General features: G+C 48.4%; 1 protein-coding gene across 1 annotated transcript in view; it reads right to left on the bottom strand.

Annotated features, from left to right (window-relative positions):
- LOC113451644 (uncharacterized) overlaps positions 1–17,386 on the bottom strand; it is a 70,500-nt gene extending 53,114 nt beyond the window's left edge. The window contains exons 1-7 of the mRNA XM_087930409.1: positions 17,363–17,386; positions 16,239–16,327; positions 14,379–14,735; positions 12,315–12,452; positions 6,002–6,055; positions 5,097–5,185; positions 1,912–2,212 (exon numbers count right to left, since the gene is read on the bottom strand). Coding sequence (XP_087786535.1) covers positions 1,912–2,212; positions 5,097–5,185; positions 6,002–6,055; positions 12,315–12,452; positions 14,379–14,735; positions 16,239–16,327; positions 17,363–17,386 — 1,052 coding nt within the window. The remainder of the gene's footprint in view (positions 1–1,911; positions 2,213–5,096; positions 5,186–6,001; positions 6,056–12,314; positions 12,453–14,378; positions 14,736–16,238; positions 16,328–17,362) is intronic.
- Positions 17,387–19,230: the final 1,844 nt, after the last annotated feature.

The following is a 19,230-nucleotide window of genomic DNA, read 5'->3' as shown; positions in this document are numbered from 1 at the left end:
AGAATAGAGAATAGAAATAGAATAGAATAGAAATAGAATAGAATAGAATAGAATAGAATAGAATAGAATAGAATAGAAGATAGAAATAGAATAGAGAATAGAATAGAAATAGAAATAGAATACAATACAATACAATATAGGAATAAGAATAGAATTAGAATAGAATTAGAATAGCAATAGAATATGCTTTATATGGCCAAGTATGGTTAGATACACTAGGAATTTGTCTCCGGTGCAGAAGCTGTCAATGTACGTACAAACAACAAAGGAATAAATAAGCATAATAACAAAGGAAAATCATAATAATGATACCAATAGAAGGTTGTGGAACAGATGAGAAAGAGAACAGTAATACAGCCATACCACGTGGGTAAATATCCTTAGACGTAACACCGTATTGTGGTCATTAGGTGCTTGGCAGAGGGGTGGCGTAAGGGGAAAACTATAGGGGTACGGTTTTTTTAAAAAAATACCGTCATTGCTTTATCAAGGAAAATGTCTAATTGTGCAGCAGTTTCTCTAAGTGAAGTGCAACGATTGAGTCCATCCTAATTTGCTATTTCCCCCCCATGACTGGTTAGTCCTGGGTCTGGCCCCAAATAATTTGGAAGCATCTTTTCCACCTTGGGACATTTGGTATAGTCACCACGGGCGAATAGGTGGCAATATAAATGTAATAGATAAATAAATAGCGACCAAAACGCCATGCACCAAACCCCAGGCAGAGAAAAAAAAACCTCTTCTACCACAGCCAGGTGCCCTCATATCAGGTGCTCCACCTCAGTTCTGAAGGAGCCCATGTTCTAGATTTGCAACGTACATGCTGGCAGAAATGAACCAATCAGGTGGGATTCACACAGGCCCCAAACTAACTGAGACCCCAATTGAGTCAGGTGAACAGCTGGCATCAGCCCAAAAGTCAGGCCTTTCTCTGTCTCTTGGGGGAGCGAGGAGGGAGGTGAACTCACAATGGAGCCGTGGCCTCTTGGTCCTAAGCCAAAGTTGACACCTCATATTCAACAGCACCCCAAAAGCATCCACACACTAGCTGTGGATTCTATGTGTGACCCCAAACACCCAGACATGGTGGCTCAGTGGCTAAGACGCTGAGCTTGTCAAGCAGAAAGGTCGGTGCCAACTCATCCAACATTCCTGTGCCTGTTTGAGTGGTTGCCATAGAAACAGGAGGAGGGGAGAGGAAGGAAATCTGGAAGAGCCGCGCGGCAGTTTGGAAGCGAAAGTACATTCCAACTCTTCTCTTTAAAAGGCTGTAACTAAACTACCGGAGCTTTTGCCCGCGAATATATTTAATTGGAGAAAGTGATGGATGACACCCAGCCTGTGAACGGGCTCAGTTGGAGAATCTGATTTATGACACACCCGGGAGGGGAGTGGGGGAAACAGGGTCCCAGAGGGCTGTAAATGATGTAGGGCAGAGTTGGCTTCATCCAGGGCCGGGCCAGTAGGTCACCTCTAAGGAATCCTTTGAAGTTTTTTTAAGTTGGGCTTGAGAATCATGATTTAATTAGAGCGATTGCTGGAATCCTGACAGCCGGCAGTTCGGTGGTTCGAATCCCTAGTACTCCGAATTAGAATGAGCTTCTGTTACTTCTCCCAGCTTCTGCCAACCTAGCAGTTTGAAAGCATCTAAAAATGCAAGTAGGAAAATAGGGAGCCCTTTGGTGGGAAGGTCACAGTGTTCTGTGCACCTTCGGCTTTTAGTCATGCCGACCACATGACCATGGAGACATCTTCAGACAGCGCTGGCTCTTTGGCTTTGTAATGGAGATGAGCAGCGCCTCCTAGAGCTGGAAATGACTAGCACATAGGTGCCAGGGGAACCTTTACCTTTTACCTTTAAATACCCGGAGCCCCCAAACACCTGGTGACCGCTGGCTCAGCGCAACTTACAGAGCATTGGATCTCCCGTGGTTTTCCAGAGCGTCTCCCACGTGGACCTCAAGGTGATCGATTAGTTCTCCACAGCAGTCCTCGACGCTTTTGACCACCACCGTGGAGATGTTATAGGAGTGTCCCAGGTCTACATACCACCATGGCTGTGCTTCATGCTTGGTGCGGATGCAGGAGCCGTGGCTCCAGTTCCCGTTGCAGTCCCCATCCACGGCTTTGTCTGCTGACCCAAGGATCTCATGAGGGTGGACGGAGGACTGGTAGGCCGGCTTTCCTAAGGCCACGTTCGTTGCCTTTACTCCTGCAGGAGAGAACAGAGGAGGCCTTGAAGGAGGACAGGCAACGGGGGACCTTCAGGGAGAGAGGAAGGAAGGTGCAAAGCCGCCAGGGGAGCCCTTTTGGAGTGGGCGTGGGGTGAGTTTTGAAGACTGGGAAAGGGGTGAAAGGAAGTGAGCGGAGTTCTGTGCTCTGTTTCTTTGCTATTGGGGGAGGCAACTGGACTTTCTGGTTTTTCTTTGAAGACGTTTCGCTTCTCAGAAGAGCAGGGGGTTAGACTAGAACAGTGGTCGCCAGCCAGTGGTCCACGGCCCACTGGTGGTCTGTGAGAAAATTTTGGTGGTCCACAGAGAAATGTCACCCCCAGGTGACAGGAACACAAGTCTGCCCCACCCACATGGCCCACAGGAACCCTCCCCGCCCACTCACTCCTTCCGTGGCAAACTTGCCTGCTAAATTGCTATTTTTCCTCCCCCGACCATCAGCTGTTCTGCTGTGCCGGGAGATTTAGATTAGCTAGAAAGCAGGAAATGGTTGGATTTCTTGCTTTCTATCCTAAACTTTAGATCTTCGGCTGTGCTTTTAAGCAGAGCCAAACCTCCCTTAGGACTGAAGGTTCTGTTATTCAGTGCAGACTCAGATAGCTGATGGCAGAAAGACAGATCTCTGAATGAATCTGTGATTCTTTTTTTTAAAAAACAGTTTTATTAATTTTAACAACAAACAAAAACACATAAAACATAAAAACATCATCCTTTCCTTCATGAGTTTACAGACAGTGTGTCGGTTGGTTTACCACTTTTTTTTGTGCATCCATTTCAGTCTCCATTGTAGTTATATTACATAATAGCTCATATTATCAATCAACAATTATATAGCCTGATATCATTATTAAACAATCGTTTGACTATAATTTTGTTAGTTCATACTTTAATGAGATAACTATAGTTTACTTAATTTATTTTATAGCAAATCATAAAGTCATACCAAGTCTATCTTAATAGAATTTTATAAAGATAGTATCAAATAAAAAAAAGAAATATGTATTCTTTGTTTCCTAAGGTTCTAAATATTCTATTATTGTATTTTATTATCTAGCCATTGATAGAAATGGTCCCAAACTTCATAGAATTGTTTATCTTCTTGTTCTCTAATTTCAAATGTCAATCTACTCATTTCAGCACATTCCAATATTTTCTTAATAATTTCTTCCTGTGATGGTATTTTCTCATTCTTCCAATTTTTAGCAAATACAATCCTAGCCGCTGTTAATACATTTACAATCAAATATTTCAAATTTTTATTGTATATATCAGGTAAGATACCCAATAAAAAAATATCTGGCTTTAAATCTATATGTTTCTTTGTCATTTTTTCCAACCATATGTGAATTTTAGTCCAATATTTTCTAGCGTCCTCACAAGTCCACCACATATGAATCTGTTATTCTGTGAGCAACTCAATCTGCCTGCCTGCTTTGCCTAATTTTGGGTAAAAGTTGCTCTTTTTTAAATAAAGAATTCAATATTTACATAAATATTGATAATAATTACATACAAGCCATGCCCAGCCAGTCACATGACCACCAAGTCACACCCACAAATTAGGTCACTCCAAGAACTGGTTGTTAATAGATTTGAATTCCACCCCTGCCTCTGTGTGTTTGTGTGTGTGTGAATGAGAGAGGGAGGGAGGGAGAGAGAGAGGTTAGATCAGATCTCTCTCTCTCTCTCCCTCCCTCCCTCTCCCTCTCCCTCTCTCTCTCTCTCCCACCAACGTCAGTCAAAATTCATATTAGTGGTCCCTGAGATTTAAAATTATGAGTTTTGTGGTCCTTGAGGTCCAAAAGATTGGCAACCCCTGGACTAGATGACCTCCAAGGTCTCTTCCAACTCTGTTATTCTATTCTATTCTATTCTATTCTATTCTATTCTATTCTATTCTATTCTATTCTGTTCTGTTCTGTTCTGTTCTGTTCTGTTCTGTTCTATTTCCTATTCTATTCCTATTCTATTCCATTCTGTTCTGTTCTATTTTCTATTCTGTTCTATTCTATTCTGTTCTGTTCTGTTCTATTTTCTATTCTATTCTGTTCTATTTCCTATTCTATTCCTATTCTATTCTATTCTGTTCTGTTCTGTTCTATTTTCTATTCTGTTCTATTCTATTCTATTCCTTATTCTATTCTATTCTATTCTATTCTATTCTATTCTATTCTATTCTGTTCTGTTCTGTTCTATTTTCTATTCTGTTCTATTCTATTCTGTTCTATTTTCTATTCTGTTCTATTCTATTCTATTCTTTATTCTATTCTATTCTTTATTCTATTCTGTTCTGTTCTGTTCTGTTCTGTTCTATTCTTCATTCCATTATTCTATTCCTATTCCTGTTCTATTCTATTCCATCCCATCCTGTATATTCTGTTCTGTTCTGTTCTATTTCTTTTGAGATGAGAAGTGAAACGTCTTCAAAGAAAAACTAAGAAAGTCCAGTTGCCTCTTGAAAAAAAAGCGCCTCTGGGACAGCCACGGCCCTGGAGGACGGAAAATCTCCACCGACATGTAGCGTTGCCCGCTTGGCCTCTTCTTCCTCCCTCCCTACTTTGCAACACCCTGGCATCTCAGTAGATTCAATGCGGTCTACATTGAGACACCGTTCGACCTGTTTCTATTCTGATTGGCCAGACTCGCCCACTCTCACAAGGACGACGCAGCAGGCCACAGGTTCCACTGAGGTTGAGGGGTCTTATAGCCCGTGTTCCCCTCAAGCAACCACGTAGGGCCTCAAAGGCGTTTGAGGGGGTGTGCTGGTATCCGAAGGCACTACAAGGCGAAGAGGAGATTGTTGGGTTATCGAGATGGCCAGGACTACCCCTATATCCCCTCCACGGGTCTACAGGTGATTCTTACCTATAGGTGGGGTCCTGCAATTCTGAGCTGCTCCAGGGCCTGCCAAGAGGGTCACGGCCAGCAGACCCCCCCAGACGGTGAGCTTCATCCTGCAAGCGAGGAGGGGAGAGATCAGGAAAGGCGTGGGAGGGCCACGTAGAGACGGTGAAGAGCTGGCTTCCTCGGCTCAACACACCTGAGCACCAGGACTGGCCATGGAGACCCAAAGGAGGGTGGGAGATACTTTAAAGATACTTGGGCCATTCTCCCAGAAGTCAATCTAGAGGATTCCTGAAATTGCTCCTCTGCCTATTTCCTCACCTGCTCTACTCCATCAGAGAGAGAGAGAGAGAGAGAGAGAGAGAGAGAAACAGATAGAGAGAAACAGATAGAGATAGATAGATCAATGATAGATGATAGATAGATAGATAGATAGATAGATAGATAGATAGATAGATAGATTAGATAGATTAGATAGATAGATAGATAGATAGATAGATAGATAGATAGATAGATAGATAGATAGATAGATAGATAGATAGATTAGATAGATTAGATAGATAGATAGATGATTGATAGATAGATAGATAGATAGATAGATAGATAGATAGATAGATAGATAGATAGACAGACAGACAGACAGACAGACAGATATGATAGATAGATGATAGATAGATAGATAGATAGATAGATAGATAGATAGATAGATAGATAGATAGATAGATAGATAAATTCAGGTGAGTTGTTCCATTGGTCTTGGGCAGTGGAACACCTTGCATCCAGAAATCATGGGCACTCCAACGCTCTTAAGAAGAGTCTAGACAGTCACTTATCTAAAATGGTATAGGTTCGCCTGCTTGAGCTGGACTGGAAGACCTCCAAGGCCCCTTCCAGCTTCTATTCTATTCTATTTCCTTTAACTCAACTGGACTCTCTTACTTGGCCAACCAAAATGGAGGTGAGCTTTCCAGGTTGCTTCTCTTCAAACTGCGATTTCTCCAGAGTGTGGGGATCGTTCTGTACAGGACTCTTTTACGTGTCCTTCCTCGTGGGGGAATTCCTCTGGGGAGCTCTGCCAGCCAATGGGAAGGGGCAGAGCTTCTGCTGGAGACCAGGGACCCTATCGAGAGCAGGTTTCCAATCTCCCACAAGTGGTTTTCCTGTGGTTCCTGAGTGTTGACAGTGGGCGAGGGGGCAGGTTACACACTCTACATTCCACAGGGTTTCACACGTCCTTCCGTGGGTTAAGTGTCTTCTCGAGAAGAACACAATGGGCTTCTTTGGCGGATGCCAACTGAGTATCGATATCAGAACCACACCAGGGTCTGTGGGCAAACAGCAATGGGAATGTTGGTTTTGCTAGACCCAAGCATACTCCACACCTCCCAAGTCAACACAAGTGGGCAGTTTGCAGAGGCTGGAGAGAACCAGGAACACCTGCCCGCAATCTTACTGGAACATAAGAGAATATTGCCAAATTAAAGTTTAAAAAGAGAAAAACTTCCTGGCAACAAATAACAGTGAAGTGCTTTAATGTTCAGGGATGTGTTTGAAAAGTAGCCAAATTGCCGTCTTTGGAAGACACTCAACCGAACAGGAAGTTGGACCTGATGGCCTCCAAGGGAAGCTTCCAAAATGCCAGGTAAGTGAAGGACACCTGCTTTCCGGGGACATGAGACTCCTGGTTTGTACAACAAATGTGCTGCTATGTACCTGGAGAGGTAAGAATGATAGTAAGAGCTACTCCCACCTCTGATCTCCTGGGTTTTCAATTCACCTCAGTCTGGCCTGACGAGTGTCAGCAAGACCCTCCTTAGTTGCTGTCATATGTAAATCATATTTTAGAAACATAGAAACCGACGGAGAAAAAGACCTGGTGATCCATCAAGCCTACCTGTGATGACTTAGAGGGGCGTGGCACAAAGGCAACACAGTCAGATAATCAGTAGGAATCCCTTTATTAGCTCCAACTTTGCCCCCAATGTCCTGGTTACCTTCTGGGCTGGAGAAAAATTCTTTGGCTGCAGAGAATCAAGTCCAAAACGTGGTCAACAAAAATCGTAACTATAAGTCCAATCAAGGCAAAATAAGGTAATAAGTCTGGCAGGGCAGGAGAAGGAATTCCAGAAGGCACGGCAATAACTCAACACAGTGGGGAGGACACCAGGCATGTAGATAACCAAAGTCAACCCAAGATAAACTCACATTTGTTCCCAGCAGCTGCCACACTCAGCATGCATCTCTTTTAAACTCTCATTCCCAGGTGTGGCTACTGAAGGGAATCAGGGCCCTTTCCTCCCCCATAAGCCACGCAACCCACCTTGCTCCCTTCTCCGTTCCTCCCTGCGTGCCCTAGGATGAAGAGGGGGTGGGCCTGGGTCTTCCTCTGAACTCCCTCTCCCTTGTGCTACCTCTCCCCTGCTCTGCCCAGCTGGACTTTGCCCTTCCCCAGTCTCCTCCACAGCCAACAGGGGGAGCCACACTCCCCCTCCCTGTCAGCTGTCCATCTTCCTCCTCGGATTCAGACGCTGACAGGAGAATGACACTGCCTTTTGAGTTTATGTTTTGTTTTTGTTTTGTTTTCCATGTATTGATATTTCATGGTTATTATTTTTATGCTTTATTAATTTTTAATTCTTTATTTGTGTTGGATAGTGGACATGTGTTTATCCCAAGCATGTTTCCAGCCATGAGCAGCGCAACAGATGGACCGCTGAGTCCACGATTGAGGGTCTGGGAGAGGAGGATGAGTCTCGTTGGGACAAAGGAGGGAAGGGGAAGCTCCCTTTGAGGGACCTTTGGTACTTTCGGAGAGTCCATCTGCTGGCCCAGCCCAGAGCTTGGGGGTTATGCTTGTTCATAACCTTTGCACACGTTGCAGACAGAAGCAACAAAGCCGAGCCCAGCTAGAGTCTTGAATTTGACAAGAGCTGATTTCAATAAACTTGGAGAGAGCTTAGGAAGCATCAAAGGGGAAACCCCTTGGACTCTTCAAGGGGAAAACAACTCAAGGAGCTTGGGAAATCCCTGGAAAATGAGATGATAAAAGTCCAGTCTGGTACCCCTGGAACAGATAAATGAAAAAACTTGCCCTTTGTCTTGCTTTGAGAAAATATTGAGAGATTTTATTATGATTACTTATGGCATTTGTTGCTAGTGTTACTTCATTCTGGGCCTTGGATTTCCTGACTTCATCTTGGCACGTCTGCCAAGGCTCTTTGCTGGTTCTCTGCCTTCGTTATTGTCCTTTTTATCTTTCAGTTGATCAGATATGTCTTTATGAAACTATGCCGGTTTCTTCTGAGATCTCTTCTTTTTCTTTTTCAGTGGTTTTGTGCTAGACTGGGCTTTTATAGTCTTAATTCTTTCCCAGTTTCCTAAGTTGTTTTCCCCTTTAAAATTTCCATTCATGGAATCCTCCTCAAGCACTAGGTTTGTTGATATCAGCTCCCTTAAAATCTAAGGCATGCATTGACTTCCTTCTATTGTTTATGCTTGCATTTTGTTGAATTCCAACATGACATGGCCACTTTCTCTCAAAGTTCCCACAACTTTGGTATTTGAAGCAGAACATCCAGATTCAGTCATAGTTTTGTTACATATAGCATCAACTTTGTGAACTCTTTTAAGTTTCCTCTTTCCGGTATGTATGTATGTATCTATGTATCTATGTGTGTATGTATATATATGTGTGTGTTGTGAATCCGAGACTTGAACCTGATCAGTCAGCAGATGTGAGTTCGAGCGAGGAAGACGATCTGGCACTGAGATTTGAGCCTGCATTATTAAGTGACTCAGAGGGGAGTCAAGTAGAGGGAGAGGAGTTGGATTTGAGAGATGAACCTGATTTATTGGAGGATTCAGAGTCCACTCTCTCCCCTGAATCTACTTCCCTAATTAAACCTCAGGTGTTAACTGTTGATCAGGAAAGTGTATCAGAGGATTCAAGCTGTGATGAAACTGCCGGATGCTGGCTGGGATGCCAGAACTAGGAGAAGATTGAGACGTCAATCTCAATTAGAAAAGAGACGTCCAGCAAAGGATTAGTTAATGAGACTGACACGCCCTTTCTTAGAGGATTTAAGGGAGCGCACGACTTTGAAATATTTGCTGGAAACAAAGTGAATCTTGTCTGATTTACTGCGTTGTGAGTTACGAACTTTACAGAATTGCCGGACAGATTCTAGGAGGATTGCCAAAGGACTCTGATAACAGAGCAATTGAATCTTCTGCCTCTGGTTTTGTTTACGTAAAGTATTTGAACTATATAACTTGAAGTTTCATCTGTGGATACAGGTGGGACAGAACATATGTGTGTGTGTGTGTGTGTTTGTATAATATTCACACACACAGACACACACACACATACACTCATGTGTGATCTATATGTGTGTGTGCGTGTATCCATTCCTACAATCACAGGGTGTTCATCCCAAATTGTGGAGCTAAAAGTGTGTACGGATTCTCTGCCTTCCAGGTCCCGGTTGTCCCAAAGGGGCTTTTTCAGGAGACAATTGGATTCCCAGAGAAAAGAAATTTCAGACGACAGGAACCACTTGCACCACTCAGGTGACCCCGAGGACCCAGAGAAACCCCCCAAGTGGCCTCAAGGACCCTCTTAAAGGGTGCAAATGACCATTTCTGTTTGCAAGGAGCATCAATCCTTCCATTTCCCCACCATCCAGTCAGAGCTGAAGAAGCTTCTGGGATGAGAAGCGAAACAACTTCAAAAGAAAAAACTAGAGAGTCCAGTTACTTCTGAAAAAAAATCCCCTTTGGGACAACCTGGAGGACTCAGAACCTCCACAGACTGTCTGCATGGAGGCAACCGAGCTCAAGGAGCACCAAGGACTGTGGCGGTGAGGGCTCCCTCGGGCCTCCGGGAGGGCGAAAACAGCCTCCCCCGGGCTCCCGAGGCATTCCGAAAGCCGGAAACAGGCCCGTTTCGGGACTTCCGGGACTCCCGGTTCGGCCTGGGCTTCGCCCTCTCAGAGCCTCCACGCGGGCCCTGCACTTCCCCGCATCGGAAATGGGCTCCGTGGAGGCTCCTGGGAGGGGAGGGGTGGGCGGGGCTGGTTCAAATCCTGGTTTGGTGAACCAGATGCAAATTTAACACCTGGTTCTCCCGAACCGGTCCGAATGGGTAGAACCCTGCCCCCTGCCCCACCCCTTCTGTTTATACACAGTGTGTGTGTGTGTGTGTGTGTCCTGGGCAGCATTTCTGGTTTCATTCATCATCGATGCCTCCTGGTGGCCGGTGGACTAAATGTTTGGAAGAGTCAAGTGAATGTACAACCGTGCTGGGGTTTCTTCTCGTGCCGAGTCCCTCCCGTGGTCCAGTCGCTTCTTGGAAGCCTCCGAGGACGGAGCACGCACAACTCGCGGAGGCAAGTAGTTCCACTGGTCGATTGCTCTCCCTGCCAGGAAATTCCTCCTGAGTTCTAAATCGCTTCTCTCTCCTTGAGGAGTTTCCTGCCTTCAATAGGTGGACCCCCTCTTTGTGGGGGCAGCCCCCAAATACTGGAAGAGGGTGATCATGTCACATGTGGATGCGGGGGGGAGTGATAGAGGGCAGACGAAGAACGGAGGCACTTTCTTGGTCTCCCTGGACTGACCCAAAGGCTGACCCAGGGACCCACTGCAATCCTCCAAGCCTCCTTGGCGGAGTCCCTCCACTGCCAGGGTCTCCATCCTTGGGCCTTGAGCTGCACGGATGCGCCTGGATCCTTGACCACCCCGCTAGGAGGGACTGGCCAAATGAGAGGGAAGGAAGGAAGGAAGGAAGGAAGGAAGGAAGGAAGGAAGGAAGGAAGGAAGGAAGGAAGGAAGGAAAAAGAAAAGAGGAGGGAGGAAGCGAAGGGAGGAAGGAAAGAAAGGAAAATAGGGAAGGGGAGGGAGGAAGCGGAGGGAGGGAGGGAGGGAGGAGGGTTAGAGTTAACTGCTTAGAGAGGGCTGTGAAGCTCTGTGAAGTGGTATATAAGTCTAAGTGCTATTGCTAAGTAGGTAGGAAGGAAAGAAGGAAAAAGTGGGAGGGAATGAAGGAAAAGGGAGAGAAGGGAAGGGAGGAAGAAAAGAGGGGGAGGGGGAGGAGGGAGAAAGGAAGGGAGGCAATGAGGAAAAGAGGGAGGGGGAGGAGGGAAGGAAGGAAGGAAGGAAGGAAGGAAGGAAGGAAGGAAGGAAGGAAGGAAGGAAGGAAGGAAGGAAGGAAGGAAGGAAAAGAGGGAAGAAAGGAAGGAGGCAATGAGGGAAAGGAAGGGAGGAGGGAAGGAAAGGAAGGAAGGAAGGAAGGAAGGAAGGAAGGAAGGAAGGAAGGAAGGAAAGAAGGAAGGAAGGAAAGGAAGGAAGGGAGGGATTGTAGCTGCCAGGAGGGGACTATCGTAGAGGAGCAAATCAGGAAACAAGCCCATTTCTGAGGAACATTTTCTTCATTTGTGGGCACTTGTGCTGGAAGGGTGAGGCCTACCTGCAAGGCCGGTCAGTGTGTCACCACAAAAAGATTTGTCCCCTGGAGTTTTCTGTATCTATTTAAAATATTGATAGAGCTGCCCGCCTTCTACCGGTCTCTGGGCGGCTGCCATGAAGGCTGGGGAAACCACCGTCCCCAGGAAGGCCTGAATCCTGGGTGCCTGCCGGGGACAACAGCCAGGGTCTGTGGTGCGCAGACACTCAAAGCCCACCTCCCATTAAAAAAAATGTTCTCTCTTGTTCACCAGCAGATGCCCTGGCCACTGCAGGAGGTGGGGTGTGTGTGTGTGACAAATCTCTCCACCCTTGGAACAGAGGTGGGATTCAGCCGGTTCTACAGAACTGGTAGCGGAACTTTTGAGTAGTTGGGAGAACCGGCCGATCCCACCTGTGACTGGCCCCGCCAACCCCGTCTCTTCTCCGCCTCCCATTGAGTCCCAGCTGATGGGCTGGGTCTCCTTGGGTTGCCCTGCACAGGAGAACGGAGCTGGAAAGCAGGTCAGTGGGGTGAGGAGGGAAGGGGGATTTTGCAGTATCCTTCCCCTGCCACGCCCATCATGCCATGCCCACCAAGCCACACCACGCCCACCAAGCCACGCCCACAGAACCGGTACTATAAAAAAAATTGAATCCCACCACTGCCTTGGAGGACTAAAAATCTGAGGAAACCCCAGAATGCCTCTTAGTAGCCCGTTTATTCAGATTCTTTGGGGAGAGCACTTGGCGTTTGGTAGGAGACGGGTTGGCCCCCAACCCGAGCCGTGGTTTCTCTACTTGATGCCGTAGGCCTCCACTTCGCACATGTTCAAGTAGTCCTTCCCGGGCAGGTGCACACTGATGTAGCGGCCTTCCTGCCCGTTGCAGTAGATGGTAGTGATGGAACCTGGGCTGACGTTCAGGATGATTCCACAGCTGCGGGGCAAGAGAGGTCATGTTGAGGAGAGCCTCCCCACCTGCTGGTCACCCCACCCTCAACCCCAGGACGCAGTCTCCACCCCCCCCTTGAATCTTCAAAGGCAGCCCCATTTCAGCAGCAGTCCAGACCTCACACCCTCTGCTGCCTCTGCTGCAGGGATCGGCTTCAAAAAATTTTTAGCAACCGGCTCTCTTCCCAGTTGCTGGGTGGGTGTGGCCAGGGTGGGTGTGGCCTAGTCGGCCTCCCTGCACCAGAGGCTTCTGTCAAGTCCTTCCCAGACTCTGGAGGCCGTCTGGAGGCCAGAAAACAGGAGCCCCTTTTTTCATCTTTCCCGAGCCTCTGCTCAGGCCCCGTCCTTACCTGCATCCAAAATGAGGTGGGGGCTCCTGGGAGGGGAAGGGCAGGGTGGGCAGGGCCAGCCAGGGGTGGGATTTACCAATTCGCCGAACCAGCCCTTTAAAAGGATAAAATTAGCCACCGGTTCCTCCAAACCGGGGTGAACCGTTAGCAGCCCAGCCCTGCTCTGCTGTTGTGCCTCCATGGTGCCTTTAATATTCCAATTAATTGGAAGTATTAACCAAGTGGGAAGGCCTGTGGAGGGGTGCGGGTTTTTTTTTAAAAAAAGTACTTAGATTGCTCTATTATCAAGGAAAATATCTCTTTTGCTCCCTTGTGCAACAGTTTCTCTGAGGGAATGTCATGATCAAGTCTGCCTTTCTTTGCGGGGTCCTCTCTGAGTTTGGTGGTTCTCTTGAAGGGGTTTCGTGCAGCAATGATCATACAACATCATCATGCACTGATGACGATAGCTAGTTGGGTAGTGAAATGTCTGCAAGAAAACTATTGAGGTCAGAACCCCATGGTCCTCCCCCTCCTCGTCCTGCTCCTTCTCTCCTCTCCCCTCCTCCTCCTCCTCATCTTCCCTTCTCCTCAACTCTGCAATCCCCACTCCAAAAGACTTTGGAACCATATTTTCCACTTAAGAGCATCTCTTTGAGGTGCAGGGACCGGCATTTTGTACAAAACCCAAGCAGAGAAACCCCCTTTTCCACCCCAGCCCCATGGCCTCATATCAAGTGCTTTAGCCGGTGCTGAAGGAACCCGATTTGCAACGTGAACGATACTGAAAATTAACAATCAGGTGGAGTTCGCACAGCCATACACCCCTCCCACACACAATTGAGACCCATAGCGTAGGGAGGTGGTATCAAGTGAGGTCATTCCCTGTCTCTTGGGGGAGCAAGGAGGGAGGTGATCTCACAAGGTCCACACCAATGAACTCATGCCACCTTGGCCACCAGCCCAAAATTGGCACTTCATACGCAATAGCACCAGAGGGGGTATTCAGCCGGTTCCGACCAGTTCTGGAGAACCGGTAGTGGAGATTTTGAATAGTTCAGAAAACCGGCCAATCCCACCTCTGACTGGCCCCGCCCCCATCCATTGTCTGCCTTCCAAGTCCCAGCTGATGGGCTGGGTCTCCTTTGGTTGCCCTGCACAGGAGAACGGAGCTGGAAAGCAGGTTAGTGGGGTGGGGAGGGAATTGAGATTTTATCCTTCCCCTGCCATGCCCACCGAGCCACACCAACAAAACACCACGCCCACCAAGCCACGTCCACCAAACACCACACCCACAGAATGCCATGCCCACAGCTGATCGGCTGGGTCTCCTTTGGTTGCCCTGCACAGGAGAATGGAGCTGGAAAGCAGGTCAGTGAGGAGGGGAGGGAATGGGGATTTTGCAGTATATCCGTCCCCTTCCACGTCTACCAATCCACGCCACACCCACCAAGCCATGCCCACAGAACTGGTAGTAAAAAAATGTGAATCCCACCACTGTACAGACCCCCCCCCCCAAAAAATCATGTACACTGCTTGTGAATTCTCTGTGTGAGGGGGGTGACTGGCTCCAAGCTACTTACAGAGGGTTGGCTCTTCCGTGGTCTTTGAGAGAATTTCCTAAGTGGACCTCCGCTTCATACATCCTTTTGGCACAGCAGTCATAGCGGGTTTTCACCAAGACCACCGAAATTTTACGAGGCTCCCCCAGGTCCACCAACCACCAGGGGTTCATCTCGTTTTTGGTGTGGATGCAGGAGTTGTTGTACCAGTCCCCGTTGCAGTTCCCGTCCACCGCTTTGTCTGCTGACCCAACGATGTCATGGTGATGGATGGAAGACTGGCTGGCCGGCTTCCCTAAGGCCAAATTCTGACCTTCCACACCTGCAGGAGAGGATGGAGAGGAAGAGGAAGGTGCAAAGGGCACGAGGGCAGCCTTTCTGGGGGGGGTTGTGGGGTGAGTTTTGAAGGCTGAGAAAGGGGTGGAGGGAAGAGAGCCGAGTGCAGCTCTCCATGTTCTTTGCCAACTAGGTAACATTATCAGGGATGTTTCTTCCCTCCCTCCCTCCTTCCCTCTCCTTCTTTCTTTCCTTCCTTCCTTCCTTCCTTCCTTCCTTCCTCCCTCCCTCCCTCCCTCCCTCCCTCCCTCCCTCCCTCTCCTTCCTTTCTTCCTTCCTTCCTCCCTCCCTCTCCTTCCTTCCTTCCTCCCTCCCTCCCTCTCCTTCCTTTCTTCCTTCCTCCCACCCTCCCTCCCTCCCTCCCTCGCCTTCCTTCCTTCCTTCCTCCCTCCCTCCCTCCCTCCCTCTCCTTCCTTCCTTCCTTCCTTCCTTCCTTCCTTCCTTCCTTCCTTCCTTCCCCTTCCTTCCTCCCTCCCTCCCTCCCTCCTCGCCTTTCCTTCCTCCCTCCCTTCCTCCCTCCCTCCCTCCCTCTCCTTCCTTCCTTCCTTCCTTCCTTCCTTCCTTCCTTCCTTCCTTCCTTCCTTCCTTCCTTCCTTGCACTAACACCTAGGCTTATATGCCGCTTCACCACGCTTTTACTGCCCTCTCTAAGCGGTTTAGCCGAATCAGCCTTTTGCCCCCAACAACCTGGGGCCTCATTTAACTGACCTCGGAAGGGCAGAAGGCTGAGTCAATCTTGAGCCGGTCAGGATCGAACTGCTGGCAGTGGGCAGAGTCAGCCTGCAGGACTACATTCTGACCACTAGCCCTCCAGTGCAAATGAAAGGGCCAAGTGCCCAGTGTGAGGAGAAGCACACAGACCCTTCGCTCTCCGTTCTTCCCCAAATACGTTGGAGGCTGCTGAAGGTGTGTTATTATCCTCCACCCTCCAGGTCCTGGTTGTCCCAAAGGTGCCTTTTTTTCCAAGAGGCAACTGTGATTTCTTGGTTTTTCCTTGGAGACATTTCTCTTCTTCATCCGAGAAGCTTCTTTGGCTCAATTTGACGAGAAGCAAAGCGTCTTCAAGGCAAAAGTCCGGCTGCTGTTTGAAAAAGCACCTTTGGAGGCTGCTGGGATCTAAGAGGAGTTGGAGGCGGAGGCTGGCGGGGGGGGGCTTTGAAACGGCCAGGAATACAACTATATCTCCGTACACACAGCCCACACAGGGGTCTTGCGATGGTTCTTACCCAGAGGTATTATTCAGCTGGTTCTGACCGGTTCTGGAGAACCAGTAGCGGAACTTTGGAGTGGTTTGGAGAACCAGCCCATCCTGCCTCTGACTGGCCCCGCCCACCCCAATCTCTTCTCCGCCTCCCATGGAGTCCCAGCTGATCGGCTGGATCTCCTTTGGTTGCCCCACACAGGAGAACGGAGCTGGAAAGCAGGTCAGTGGGGTGGGGAGGGAAGGGTGTTTTTTTTGCAGTATAGCCTTCCCCTGCCACGCCCACTAAGCCACGCCCACAGAACCGGTAGTAAAAAAAATTGGAATCCCACCCCTGTTCTTACCTATAGGTAGGGTCCTGCAACTCTGAGCTGCTCCAGGGCCTGCCAGGAGGGTCACAGCCAGCAGACCCCTCCAGATGTTGAGCGTCATCCTGCAAGCGAGGAGGGGAGAGATCAGGGAAGGCGGGGGAGGGCCACGTAGAGACGGTGAAGAGCTGGATTCCTCTGCTCCACACACCTGAGCACCAGGACTGGCCACGGACTGGAACTATTTTATTGATGGCTAGAGCCAAAAACACGTAAGCTAGAAATATCTAACAGAGCAGCGAAATACGGAAAATATCTTCATAGAATTAAACACGGTAAGAAAAGGACTGTTATAATGATAGATAGATTATTATATACTACTAATAAGTGAAGATCTAAACAGGCTATTGTTACAGTGTGAGAGATATTGTGTATATTAATAACAAGATAACAACGGAGAACTAACATCAATGTAATGAATAGGGTAGTAATTTTGATTATTGTCACGCAAGACGACACACCGTTGAATGGAAGATGAATTGTTTGTACTTATATTTAAAACAAAAAAAACCCCTTTTATTTGATTATGAGGACTGGCCACAGACTCAAAGGAGAGTTGGAGATACTTTCAAGGTTCTGAAAGTCTGTGGAGATTCTGGGTCATCCAGATCCTGGTTGTCCTTCTCTTTTTTTTTCCCCCAAGAGACAACTGGACTTTCTGGTTTTCTTCTTTTTAAGACATTTCGCTTCTCATCCAAGAAGCTTCTTCATCTCCGACTGGATAGTGGGACTGAATGGAAGGATTAATCCTCCTTGCAGACAGAACTGGTCATTTGCATCCTTTTAGAGGGTCATTGAAGCCCTTGGAAGCCCCGCTCGGGTGACTCTGGGGACACAGGTCAACCTCCAAGTGGCCTCAATCACCCTCCCAAAGGATGCAAACGACCAGCTCTGTCTGGAGTATCAATCCTTCCCTTCCCCACCGTCCAGTCGGAACGGAAGAAGCTTCTGGATGAGAAGAGAAACATCTTACAACGAAAAAGCAAAAAAGTCCAGTTGCACCATGAAAAAAATGCACTTTGGGGATTTGAAGGTTCTGCCCTTCTCTCAGAGGTCCATCATGAGCACACCTGAAATCGCTCCTCCGCCTCTTCCCTCACCTGGCCTTTCCCACACGCTGGCATCAATCCCATTAAAAACACCAAGGTGGGTTTATTGGAGTCTCTTCCTCATTTGCCCACTTTCTCGGGCCATCCCATAATTTCACCCACCCCTCCTCTTCCAGGACACACTCTGTGGTCAGTCCTTCCTTCTTTCCCCGCCACTCACCTCCTTCAATCTCTTGGCGATGTCCAAAGGGCCGGATCTCCTTCCTGGAGGGGGAACAAGGGCAGCTCCTTTCCACCCACAGGTGCTTCAGGTGAGCCCAGGGCCTCCCTCTGACCAGCCTCAGGGTTTTATCCCCTTCCTCCCAGGGGAGTCCAAGCCAATCAGGAGGCGGCCAGAGCAAAGCTTGGCCTGGCTCCCAACTCAGGTGGAGTTTTACGTTTGCTTTGCTACAAGACCTTCCACCAACTCAGCAAATACTCAGGGCTTCTCTCCTCTTGTTTTCGCCACCAGGGCCCGTCCTAAACTGGGGTTGACTCTGCTGCTGTGGGTGGGACAACAGGCACTTTTGTAGCAGGAAATGCTGCGTTCCCATCCAACTCACGACAAGCCCTCAGCACACACGAAATCAGTGACTGGGGACTAATCAGTTCTAGATCTGAATCTGTCCCCAAGTGGGAGCATAACTTTGGTAAGATTTGAAATGCTCCATTGATTTACTCTCCCTCCCTCTCTCTCTCTCTCTCTCACACACACACACACACACACACACACAGAGAAAGAGGGGGGAGACAGGGAGAGAGAGAAGGAGAGAGAGGGAGAGGGAGGGAGACAGAGAGGGAGAGGGAGAGAGGTAGTGGGAGGGCGGAGAGAAGGAGATGGAGGAGGGGGAGAAAAAGAGAGGGGGAAGAGGGAGAGAGATAGAGGGAGAGAAAGAGGGAGGGAGAAAGAGAGGAGGAGACAGGAGGAGAGGGAGAGAGGGGAGAGAGGGAGGGAGTGGAGGGAGAGAGAGAGGGAGAGATAGAAGGAGAAAGAGGGGGAGAGAGAAGGAGAGGGAGAGAAAGAGAGAGGGAGGGAGACAGAGAGAAGGAGAGAGGGGGAGAGAGGGAGATAGAGGGAGAGAGAGGGAGGGAGGGAGAGGGAGAAAGAGGGAGAGAAAGAGAAAGACGGAGAGGAAGAGAGAGAGAGAGACATTGAATATCACAAGATCTCTCCCTATTATGCACAGAGCAGGGACATTATTTCATTGGGGCAATTTGTTTAGCACTAAAAACACATCGAAAGCAAAGTCGTCTTTTCAAAAGTCTTGGATGCATCAGCTGAACCAGGGTCTCCGGACTCAGGGGGTTCCCAACCCCCAGTAGTGGCTGGTGGCCTGTTCGGAACCAGGCCGCACAACAGGCAGGCCAGCACACATGCGCGCATGCAGCCCCATGCCAGTCGCACACACACTAGCGCATCGCTCGCCTGGCCCAGATCCCCTCTCCCCCGAAGCCGGGCAGCCAAGCCCCAAAGGTTGGGGACCACTGTCCAAACTTGGCAACTTTAAGGCTTGTAGACTTCAACTCCCAGAGTTCTCCAAGCGGCTATGCAGAAATCACTGGAAAACACAATTATGCAGGGAAGTAAAAGGGAACCAGGCGGCCAAAGAAGTCGGTGGCCAAACACCAGCAAAGCTGACGCCAGCCAGAGCACAGAACAACTCAAAGAACAACTCCTCCTCCTCTTCCTCCTCCTCCTCCTCATCTAATACCCTGTTTTCCCAAAAATAAGACCTACCCTGAAAGTAAGCTTGATTTTTACATGTGTGCCCAATATAAGCCCTTCCCCCCCAAAATAAGCCCTAATTAAGATCCCACCCACTCCAGAGTGGACGGGTAAAAATTAAGCTAGGGTGGGGGTGGAGGGGTGGAGCTGCCCT

The sequence above is a fragment of the Pseudonaja textilis genome, chromosome 3 (genome assembly GCF_049901715.1).
Source record: "Pseudonaja textilis isolate UNSWEBS1 chromosome 3, rPseTex1.2, whole genome shotgun sequence".
Classification (NCBI taxonomy): Eukaryota; Metazoa; Chordata; class Lepidosauria; order Squamata; family Elapidae; genus Pseudonaja; species Pseudonaja textilis.
Note: the sequence above shows the minus strand (reverse complement) of the source record. Positions and strands in the feature narration are given on the sequence as shown.